Source organism: Morus notabilis, unplaced genomic scaffold, assembly GCF_000414095.1.
Source record: "Morus notabilis unplaced genomic scaffold, ASM41409v2 Scaffold47, whole genome shotgun sequence".
NCBI lineage: Eukaryota > Viridiplantae > Streptophyta > Magnoliopsida > Rosales > Moraceae > Morus > Morus notabilis.
In genome coordinates, this window is record NW_010366182.1 from 73,303 (window position 1) to 84,183 (window position 10,881).

The window sequence follows — 10,881 nt, forward strand, 5'->3', positions numbered from 1 at the left end:
CACTCATCCAAACAAAGGTTCCAATCACTATGAATCATGATTCAAATCATGAATCGTGATTCTTAATCTAAAGACCCAAATAACTCTGATTTCAATCTTTATACTAAACAAACCCTTAAATGTAACTATTTTTTAGAGATTTTTATCGTAATAAAACTCGAAATTCACAAACGTAGCCTTATTATCTTCGATTACCCTTTCTCATGTCATTTTAAGTGGGCTTTATGGCCCAAATTTTTAGTAGCCGATTGGCCCAGCTAATAATGGGCAAGGGCCCACTCCAAACGTTGAGTAATGAAATTGGGGGTCATATAAACTCAAAGACTTCAATCAATCGCGCCGCGCTAAAACCCTCAAAAACCTAACCTCACACTTCTCCACCGTCTTCTTCACAACTTCTCTCTTTCTCAAGTGCTTTTCCACATTCTTCTTCTTCTTCGGATGCTTCTCTCCCCTCTCTTTTCTCATTTCTCCGCCGCCACAGAATCCCGAATCGGAGCGATTTCCGGCGATTGTTGTTAGGGTTTTCCGACATGTTCGAAATTTTCAGAAACAGCTCGGTCGATTGGGAGCCGTCCCCGGTAGTAGCCCTAGCCACCAGCGTCGACGACTCTCAGGTCGCCGCCGCTCGCCAGGACGGATCCGTCGAGATTTGGCTCGTCTCTCCCGGCTCCGTCGGCTGGCACTGTCAGCTGGTACACCGACGACCCAAAAAGAATATTTTGCGTTTTGTCGCTATTAGATGGAAGTCAAACTTTTGCTAATGATTTTTGGGTTGTTTTGTGTGTGTTTTTGTTTTGGTTGGGCTAGACTATTCACGGGGACCCCAATTCGAGAGTCTCGTCGCTTGCGTGGTGTCGGGCTGGTTCGAAGGGACTGCCTTGCGGCCGGCTCTTATCGTGCAGCATCGATGGCTCAGTTTCCGAGTGGGACATTTTCCTCTTGAAGCAGAAGGTTCGTTTTCTATTTCATGTGTTCATTTTTTTTTTGGTTAGATTGTATGCTTCTGATTCAAATTGCTTGAAAGTTTAAAACTACTTAATCAGTTATTTGCATTTTCAGACCCTGTTAGAGACGATTGGGGTTTCAATCTGGCAAATGGCCGTGGCACCCTGTAATCAATCCACAGAAACCACATCCCGGATGGGAAATGGGCATTTAAGTAATAATTTGAACGGCAGTACTCATGGTGAAACTAGTGAAAGTGAAGACGATTCTGATTCTGATTCCGATGAGTTTTCTGAGCTGTCGGGTTTTGATAATCAACGGGTGGCATTGGCTTGTGATGATGGTTCTGTGCGAATATACATTTTGGTTGAAGATGATTTTGTTTACACTAGATCGTTGCGTAGGGTCAGAGGTGAGATATCTGTTTTCTTCAGTGCAAGGCTTGATTTAAGTTTAGCTTCTTAGTTTCTTTATTCATCGATTTGGTAAATGTTGTTGTTTTCAGGACGCACTTTGAGTGTAACGTGGAGTCCTGACGCAAAAATGATATTTTCAGGGAGTAGTGATGGGTTAGTCCATTTACCGGAGGTTTTCTATTTGCTATAGTTCATGTTTATAATTATCTGTTCTAAATGTTTATACTGCAGCTTTCCTTCATTTCTTTGATTAGTGTTAGTTTTCTCAAGCTTGTCTTGACACTAATCTATTTTCTATTTCTGTTTTTTTTAGGTTAATAAGATGCTGGAATCCTATTTTGGGTAGTGAAATCTATCGGATTACAGTAGGGCTAGGAGGTCTGGGTAGTGGATCCGAGCTTTGTGTGTGGTCGTTACTTTCTCTGAGGTATTTATCAATTTACTGTATCTTTTCCTGGTTATAAGGATCATCTTTACATTGGTTATGATGTTTTTCTGTTCACACCAGGTCCGGGACTCTTGTAAGTGCAGATAGTACTGGTAGTGTTCAATTTTGGGACAGTAAGCATGGAACTCTTCTGCAGGGGCATTCTTATCACAAAGGCGATGCCAATTCTCTGGCAGCTGCTCCTGGACACAACAGGGTATTTTCTGCGGGTTCAGATGGTCAGGTATAATGATTAGTTGCAAAAAAGTCCATGTTCAAGTTCAACATTACATTAGTCTACATTATATTTTGCAAATTATTTCATGGTTGGAGGTTAGTTAATCCATTAGCTGTTAGGGGAGACACTTTAATTGTTTTGATCATTTTATAAAAAACCATATTTTGTACTAATTTTATTTTCTTTTTTGAAAATTTTCCAGTTGCTTTTCTTTCATTTTCTACCCCTTTACCTTTTCCACTACGTTCCATTGTAAGTTAGTAAGCGTGCCCTTAATTCAATATGACTTGTTTTAGCCACAAAGTTTGATCACGAACTGAAATTTGGAGCCAAGGTTATGGGTTAAAAAAAGCCAGCACAAAATCTAGCTAACTTTTTGGCTAGTTTGCTTGCGGGTTTGTTTTTATCAGTCCTCTTTTTTCCTTTTTTTTTTTAACTGGATATCATTCTCTTAGTAATGTCTCTCTACCGGCTTTTACTTGTAGGTTATTCTATATAAGCTATCTAGTGAGACAACACAATCCGCTGATGGTGAATCTTCTAACGTAGTGAAGAAATGGATATATGTTGACAGTGTACGAAAGCATACTCATGATGTCAGGGCTTTGACAGTGGCTGTGCCTATCTATCGAGAAGGTTGTCCCTAATTATCGCTTTGGTTAATTTTTCTTCCTGTTCACAAACATGCTATTTCTTCACAGGATCTATATTTCTGGAATTTCTGTCTATTTACTGGTTTCTGAAATCTTAAATTGCATTATTATAATTGCAGATCCACTGCCAGATCAAAAGGTAAAAAGAATTCGATGCAAGAAGAAGCCTATTGAGTTGAGTTATCACAAATGGGCGCATTCAGGTGTTCCCATGCTTATTTCTGCTGGTGACGACGCAAAGCTTTATGCCTACTCAGCTAAGGAATTCACAGAGTATGCTCCACATGACATTTGCCCTGCACCTCAGAGAGTACCTATTCAGCTGGTACTGAATACTGTATTCAATCAATCATCGTTGCTTCTTGTTCAAGCTTCTTGTTGGTTGGATATCCTGTGTATTCGGGTGAAGAATGGTGCCTGTTCTATTTCAGCTTCTGGCCCTGGTCCTTCTGGGGGCCTAGTGGCTACTGATCTGCTGTTTCGAGTTAAGAGTAAAGCATCTCGGAGAATCATTTGCAGCACCATGTCTAATTCAGGAATGCTTTTTGCTTATTCTGACCATGCGAAACCTGCCCTATTTGAGTTAAAGCGTAAAGGTGCTAAAACCGCTTGGACTCTTGATAAAAGACTTCTTCCTCGAAAACTACCCTATGCCCATTCCATGGTCTTTAGTTTTGATTCTGCTCGGTTGATGATAGCTGGGCATGATAGAAGGATTTATGTAAGCTGTCTCTTTGTTCCGTTGTTTTCTTTGTTTATATATGGTTTTGAGTTGTTTATTTTATTTATTTTTTTTCGTTTTTTTGTTGTTGCACATATGGACCTCAGAAACTCTGGTATAAGTTAACTAATGATTTATCTATAGGTTGTGGATGTGGTCAGCTTAGAAACGATACATGTCTTCACCCCTTGCAAGGAGTTTCATGATGAGGAATTACCTCCTAGTGAGCCTCCAATCACAAAAATGTTTACCAGTTCTGATGGGCAGTGGTTAGCTGCCATCAACTGCTTTGGAGATGTATATGTTTTCAACTTGGAGATATGGAGGTACGGAGCTTTTTTTGTTTTTTTTCCTTTCTTTTTTCCCTCCCTCATCTGTGTGTTGATGAGGACATTATATTAAGTTGAGGGGACATATTTTGTGTGCTAAAGACTGCTTTTGGTCCAGAGTGAACTTCAATGCGCCTTAAATCTTAACCATTTTTGTGTTGACTTCTTTTCTTCCCTGTGAAACAGACAACATTGGTTTATCTCAAGGTTGGATGGTGCCTCTGTTACAGCAGGGGGGTTTTCACCACGGAATAACAATGTGCTTATAGTCACAACCTCTTCAAATCGGGTATATGCGTTGGATGTGGAGGACAAGAAGTTGGGGGATTGGTCAAGTCGACACACCGATGTTCTGCCCAAGAGATTCCAAGAATTTCCTGGAGAAGTTATTGGTCTTTCTTTCTCCCCTTCATCAAGCTCATTATCGTCTGTTATTGTTTATAGTGCCAGGTGCTTCTCTTTCCTTGGTTAATCTGCAATTTCAATAAAGGCTAGTTATTAACTTGTAACATTTGAAGTTCCTTGGTAGGAAAGCCAATAAAACCCTGGTAAAGGCATCTAGGAGTGTTTGGGTAGTAATTGCAGATAAACGTGCGTGATAGCTGGAACGCCATTTTTAGAACATGGCTCAATTATCAAAACGATACCTTTTATCATTTTATATTGTTTATCTTTGTTTTAAGACTAGGCTGAGAGTCATGTAGTCCTAAGATAATTCTATTTGCCCAAAATTTAGCTTTAGATTTAATGTCTTAACATTTCTTTTTGGTATGCTTTAGTGCACTTTGCTGGATCGACTTTGGGATGCCAGTGGATCAAGAGGATGAAAGTGGCACGATGAGCGGTCAGGATACAGTGGCCAGGAATTTAGAAGGTGATCATGTTAGCGGGAAGTTGAAACGTAAATTACGGGACTATCAAACTAAAATAATTGGTAGAAGGAATTTTGAGTTTATTAATAATGGCAAAGCTCCTATTTTATTTGTCGGACACCTTTCTAGAAATTCAATCTTGATCATGGAAAAACCGTGGAAGGAAGTTATTAAAACATTTGAAACCCAACCAGTAGACAGACATATTTTTGGGACATAACTGTTGGTCGACGAAAAATGGTGTTTACAGTCTTTGAGGGAGATGCAGAATTTGGCAATCAATCTCTTCTATACTGGTGGATATCAAAACTTGCTCCAGTGTCTTGGGGATCTGAAGCAGGTTGTGCATTGTAATGTATCACAATTTTCCTGTTAATCAATATCAGAGAAATTTTTGCTGTTAACCTGTTGAGAGTAGTTTACCTTTTTTGTTTTTTTTGGTCTTCCATAATTCTTTTGAGCCAGTTTCCATGTTTGTTTGTATACATGAGTTGATTATTTTCTTAGTAAAATTTTGACATTGTGCATTTAAACAAAACTCCTGTCGATAAGCTTCTACAAGACTTGAGTTTTTTTTTTTTTTTTTTTTTGACGGCATTTATGTTCTCAATTATGTAATGGGGAGTAAAAGAAATAAAATTGGAACTTCATTTCCCACGAATCACTATCAGTCCGTTTACCTTTAACTAGCACTGTTCCCTGCTCTTGCTGGTTTCACAGTTCTACGTTTCTTATTTCTAACCTCATAAAGTGCAACAACACACACACACACACACACACATTGCTACTTAAGACTATGTTTGGTTGGAGGGAGAGGGGTGGACTGGTTTCACAGTCCGGTGATGGTTGTGGTTGGTTGGGCAGAGTCGGATCTCTTTGGAATTAGGAGAGAAGATGGTCAAACATTGTTATCCGGTCAAAGGAGTTAGAAAACCCGCCCTTTTTGGGGAGACTACTAGTCTCACATATCTTGGACTATTTTTTGAGTTAAATCTAAACAATACGCCAAACACGGGAATAGGATAAAGGGAAGTAGTAAAAAATAAGTTAATATGAAAAGCTTAAGAAAGTATATAAGTCAATTTTTAGTTATAGAAATAAATAGGTCATAACTTGTTAAGTTATGGTTCATAATCAGATAAGTTATAGACAAATTTGTTAAGTTATGATTCATAGCCAGGTTATAGTTCATAACCAGACAAATTATGGACGAAAACAGTAATTTGGCCTATTTATTAACTTATGTAAACTATTGGCCTATTAATTTTAATTCATCTCAAATCTTGGTCTATTTCCTTCTTTCTTCCTAGGATAAATAATCCTCATCCGGGATCTATATACAAACATAGCTTAAGGAATTAGTATAATCTTCTTCATTTTTTATACTCTTCATCCCTCTAATTATCTACATCCTTCGTGCTCTCTATCTCTCTTACCAAATGAAACCTAAGAGTACAACATGATATAAGCTGAGCCACATCCTTTCTACTTCATATATATTTATTTATTTTTGATAATTCTACTTCATATTTATTATTTTCATTTTATACACCTTTAGCTCAGTGGCGTACGCTAAAGGATTGCTTTTATTTTTGTTCGGAAAAAAGTACCCTTTTGCCTGTATTATCATCCAGCATCTCTTGTATTATTACCTTAGCCACTAATAATTAAACGGATTTGGAATAACATTTTTTTTCCCCGATTACTAAAGAGGTTGAATTTAACAATTAGTCTTATTTCTTTCTTAGCATAACCTCCTGTGGGCTGATGTTGCAACTTGCTAGACTGCATCAATGTTGGATTTTTTTTTTGGCAGAATATAGTAAATAATAGATTTGTGAAACTAAATTAAGTAAATAGTAAATTTTAAAATTATTTAAATTAAATATTTTATTGTATAAATATTTTATTTATAATTAGTAAAAAGATTTTTTTCAAAGTAAATTTTCTTTTTACGATTGATAAAAGATTTTTTTCCACGTAAATAAATATTTGTATCATGTAAATTATTTTTTATCAGTCGTAAAAGAAACATTTATACGATAAATTGTTATTTACTTCAAATAATTTTAAAATATGTTATTACTTAATTTAGTGTCATAAATATTTCTCTTTGAGAAAAGCACATGGTTTGTCATGGTTTTGTGGAGGTCTATTATTTATACAATTTTAAATAATTAAGTGTTATAGTGACCATTTATTTTATCCTCATTAATTAAATGAAAATTATTTATTTTTAAATAGCGTGATATAAAAAATATTTTTTACCATTTTGAGTCATATTTTTTTTTTTTTTTTTTGGCTTAAAAGTATTCAACATTAACAGTAATAAGGGAGACATCAATGTGTAGTTACCTTATTTCCGCCGAGTATGCCATTTCGTTCTCAAAGTTAAAAAGTACAGCTTTCAAATTTATTTTTTCTTTTAGAATAAAGAGAATTATTTTATCATCAATTAAAGGACTCATTATTTTCCGCTTCATCAATTCTATACAGCTATTTGAGGATAGAGCATATCAGAGGACTAAAAATTTGGAGAAACATTGGCTTGTTTGTAAGAGTTATTGGTAATCAATGACGTCGTTTCAACGCTTCAAACAACACGATAAGAATTCTCACTTTCCTTCCTCAACTTTTAACAACTCTTTGGTAGCAACCTTTAAACTACTTTGCATTGAGACGTGACAAATTGAGAACTTTGAGAAGGGAAAATTCTAATATTCGGAACCACAAATTATATAAAATAGAAACTCACATTGATCCAACTCTCAGAGTGTCTCAATCGCTATGTTCTAATCTTAGGTCTTGTTCACTTCGCAGATTCGAGTTGAGATGTCATATTTTTTGAGAGCTTTTCACTGTAGCAGAAAAAGTTAGATGTGACATTTTCTGAGAATTTTTTACTGTAAAAATCTAAAACTGAAAATTCAAATCAGTGAAATGAACGAGACATTATATTCTGTAAAAGATACGTAAATAGGATAAATCGAAAGATACGTTGAACGTGTGGTTGATGTGTTGTTCGTACCCGTCCGAAAATTGCCTGCTGAATGCCAAGCAAAACGCCTCCTAACTTTGACATTCGCTTTTATGTGTATCTGATAAAAAGGTATTTTTTCCCCCTTAACCATTCTATATTATTTGGTACTATGATAATGATATTATTTATCATATCACATCTTAGAGTAGTGCAAGAAAAGGAGTATCGATAAGACAGAGAGGGTGGACTTGTCCTTTTCCTAAATCTAGGTCATTTTCCAAGATGTGGGCTGCGCCAATTCTAGGGATGAGAGCCCCTATTCAATAAAATATTTTCAACACACCATATATTAAAAATGAAACAGAAAATAATAATAACAATAATAACAATAATAATTGCACCTAGTTTCATGTATGGATCACGTTCTTTGTGGGTTGCTTTCAAGAAGGTGGTAGGGTGCTTATTTTGGTCCTTTGGGTTGAAAAACTGAAGCTGAGATTTTTGGTTTTGTTCCATCAGAAAAATTGTCTTTTTTGAGCATTGGATTGGCCAAAATTTCACCCACCTATTTGTTGTAAGCTAGGCTGGCAGTAGTTGAAGAGAAAAATAAAGTGGGTCACTTGTTGCCTCCCCTCCCTTGGCCTTTGTATGCTTTGATTATAGCCTTCTTTTCCTTTTCCCTCGCTCTCCATCTCTCTTACTCTTGTGGTTGGTTGCAAAATGGTCATCTAATCTCTATTGTATTGCAAATATCCTATCTTTCTGAAAGTTTTTTTTTTTTTTTTTTTTTTTTTTCCCTCTCTAAATTGCCCTTTATTCGTTTTGTTTTCAATTTCCATGCATTTGTATTTTGAAGCACTCTCTAATATAATTATAGAGAAAATGCATAATTTCCTTTACATGATAATGAGCAGGACTAGTAAAATTCATGTTCGTTAGTTTTCTTTCTTTTCCTAGAATGTTGGATTGCTTTAACGTTTCATATTTCCATGATGGGTATTTTTTGTTGAACGAGATTCAGTGAATATTCTTGGAAAATTATGGAACCAAAGACGGGAAATTTATTTATATTTTATGTTCATAGGTTGTTTCCCACTGCATTCACAAGAACAAATAAGAAGGATTGAAATTGTAAAAGAAGATTTAAAAAAAAAAAAAAAAGAAAGAAAGAAAAAAGGAACATGAGCCCTTTTTGATTTCATGCCTAGTTTACAGCTTTTACATTCCTTCCCATGTTCTTCTTCTATTTGCAGCAGCAGAAACTTAAAGACACTTTTTTACCATTATACTGTCAATTCCAATTTCCTCCCTGGAAGTCATCTGCAAATAGTAAATTTATTAGCAAAATTCTATCTTTGTTTCCTTATTATGAACTTTAGAACAAAGAAATAATATAAAGAGAGCATTATACAGTGCTTGACCTGGCTTTTGTGGAGCTGAACCTTTAGCTAGAGAAGACTGAAACATACCAAAATGATTACCAAATGCAGATTCTCCCTACAAATAATCAAAGCAATAATCATAAGAGACAATAACAAATAGATTGGAATGAGAAAATCATTCCAGAGAAGTAGGATGAATAGGTACCTCAAAATGTGTTGCAGAGAATCCTTGAGAATAGTCCAATCTGTTGTTCTCCATAAAAGCTCCATTTCTTGGTAAAGTGGACTTTTTCTGTCAAATTGGAACCAAAAACACATTTAAAAATAATAATAATAATAATAATAATTGGTATTTGAATCTACTAGAGTATAAGTTAAACAAAAATCTAATAATCTTGCCTTGGAGACAGGAGAGCTAGCAGTGTCATCTATACATGAATGGTATTCATTTGTACACTTCTCTTTCATCATCATCTTCTTCTTCTCTCTGTCCTTTGATGACTTATTGTCGTTGTTGTTGTAAGCCCAGTTAGAAGCAGAAAAAGAAGATCCATTTTCGCAGTAGCAATCTTCATGGTAATGTGGAGGCCCAGAAGAAGCATCAGACACCATGGACAAATCTTCCTCTTCCTCTTCTCTCACTCCTTTTCCTCCACATTCAGCAATACCATTATAATTATAATTATTATTGTTATTATCACTGTTATCTCTCTGGAATTCACTTTCTGAGATGTATGATTGGTCTAGGTAAAGAGTCCAACCAGATTCACACCCACTACTGAATTTTGATGTTGATATGTTCATTTTCTTCACTTTCCTCCAAAAGGGTATCTATATTGGTGTTATGATGTTCTCTAGACTCCCAACTTTCTATCTTTCTCTCGGCCTTTCTCTTCCCCATATAAATAAGAGGAAAAAGGGGAGGGAAGGAAAAAAAAAAAAAAAAAAAAAAAAAAAAAAACCAAGCAAATCACATTCAAATCCTAGACTACATTGTCCTTTTCCTACATCCTTTTGGCCTAATTATTTCATCGCTTTGTGAATGAATCAAAACTGCCAGTTGGCTTTATGTATTTCTACGTGTAAGTGGGGCGGGGAGAGAGAGAGAGAGAGAGAGAGAGAGAGAGAGAGAGAGAGAGAGAGAGAGAGAGAGAGAGAGAAAAACAGAGAGAGAGAGAGAGAGAGAAGAACAACAACCATCATAATGTAAAAACTATGTATGTGATTCCTTTTGTAACAACAATCTATAATCCCAAGATTAATAAAATTATAACGTTTTATTTATGTTTTTACTATTGTTGTTTCACAAGTGGAGTTCCATAGTTCCATGTAGAATTGAAGAAATAATATCCAGCTTTCTGTACTTCCACGGTGCTGTCCTTTCAAATTTCAATATAAAGTGATTGTCATGGTACGTGTGGCAAAAACTTTTTTTTTTTTTTGAAATTTTATTTAAAGTTTTAATTTTTTTTTTTTAACATGGCCATGATTGATTATGAGTTGTACAAAAGCTGGCCGTCCCATTTAGCCTCCACAGCCTCATATTTTTGTCTATGCAACAAAGACTAGTACACATTGTGATTGCATTGAGATATTGTTTAAGGAGATGTTTGGTTCATAAATTATAATAATGAGATTATAATTATTTTTGATTTATGTGTATTTTTTATGAGAAAAAATATTAAAGTGAATTATGAAACATGATTCGAATCGGAGTACGAATCTCTCGACCAAATAATCCCTAAAAGAACTTCAAGTCACGTGATAAAACTGTATAGTTAGGCCGAATTGGAATTACAAAGTAAAAGATGGGATAAAGCTTTCATTTGTCTGTATTGGCAAAACCATAGCTGGTGAGGTGAATAAACGAAGGTATATTGGTAAAAGTGGACAAAACTTGTCCACAATAGTCTGA

The 10,881-nt window shown here is 35.5% G+C and overlaps 2 protein-coding genes across 3 annotated transcripts; one reads left to right on the forward strand and one right to left on the reverse strand.

Moving 5' to 3' along the window:
• Positions 1-358: 358 nt before the first annotated feature.
• On the forward strand, positions 359-5,121 carry LOC21387513 (U3 small nucleolar RNA-associated protein 4 homolog). The gene is made up of 11 exons (XM_024173261.1): positions 359-695; positions 811-954; positions 1,063-1,360; positions 1,454-1,517; positions 1,678-1,791; positions 1,873-2,035; positions 2,515-2,665; positions 2,802-3,403; positions 3,548-3,729; positions 3,919-4,182; positions 4,512-5,121. The coding sequence occupies exons 1-11, from the start codon at positions 534-536 to the stop codon at positions 4,822-4,824; spliced, it is 2,457 nt and encodes an 818-aa protein (XP_024029029.1). The 5' UTR covers positions 359-533; the 3' UTR covers positions 4,825-5,121.
• A 3,459-nt stretch (positions 5,122-8,580) lies between these two features.
• Positions 8,581-9,867, reverse strand: LOC21387514. Of its 2 annotated transcripts, none has more exons than XM_024173269.1 (4): positions 9,366-9,867; positions 9,172-9,258; positions 9,006-9,042; positions 8,581-8,904 (listed from the first exon to the last, which is right to left on the reverse strand). In XM_024173269.1, exons 1-4 carry the CDS (start codon positions 9,768-9,770, stop codon positions 8,876-8,878), a joined length of 558 nt encoding a protein of 185 aa, XP_024029037.1. In that variant the 5' UTR covers positions 9,771-9,867; the 3' UTR covers positions 8,581-8,875. The 2 variants fall into 2 exon arrangements, with proteins under 2 accessions (XP_024029037.1, XP_024029036.1); XM_024173268.1 differs by having other exon boundaries at positions 8,590-8,904; positions 9,006-9,081; positions 9,366-9,855.
• Between the last annotated feature and the right edge of the window lie 1,014 nt (positions 9,868-10,881).

Coding starts and splice junctions, on each gene's coding strand:
- LOC21387513 (XM_024173261.1), top strand. CDS start 534: ATGTTCGAAATTTTCAGAAACAGCTCGGTCGATTGGGAGCCGTCCCCG. Junction 696..810: donor TCGGCTGGCACTGTCAGCTG/GTACACCGACGA, acceptor TGGTTGGGCTAG/ACTATTCACGGGGACCCCAA. Junction 2,036..2,514: donor CTGCGGGTTCAGATGGTCAG/GTATAATGATTA, acceptor TTTTACTTGTAG/GTTATTCTATATAAGCTATC.
- LOC21387514 (XM_024173268.1), bottom strand. CDS start 9,770: ATGAACATATCAACATCAAAATTCAGTAGTGGGTGTGAATCTGGTTGG. Junction 9,082..9,171: donor TCTCTGCAACACATTTTGAG/GTACCTATTCAT, acceptor GATTATTTGTAG/GGAGAATCTGCATTTGGTAA. Junction 8,905..9,005: donor TTCAGCTCCACAAAAGCCAG/GTCAAGCACTGT, acceptor TACTATTTGCAG/ATGACTTCCAGGGAGGAAAT.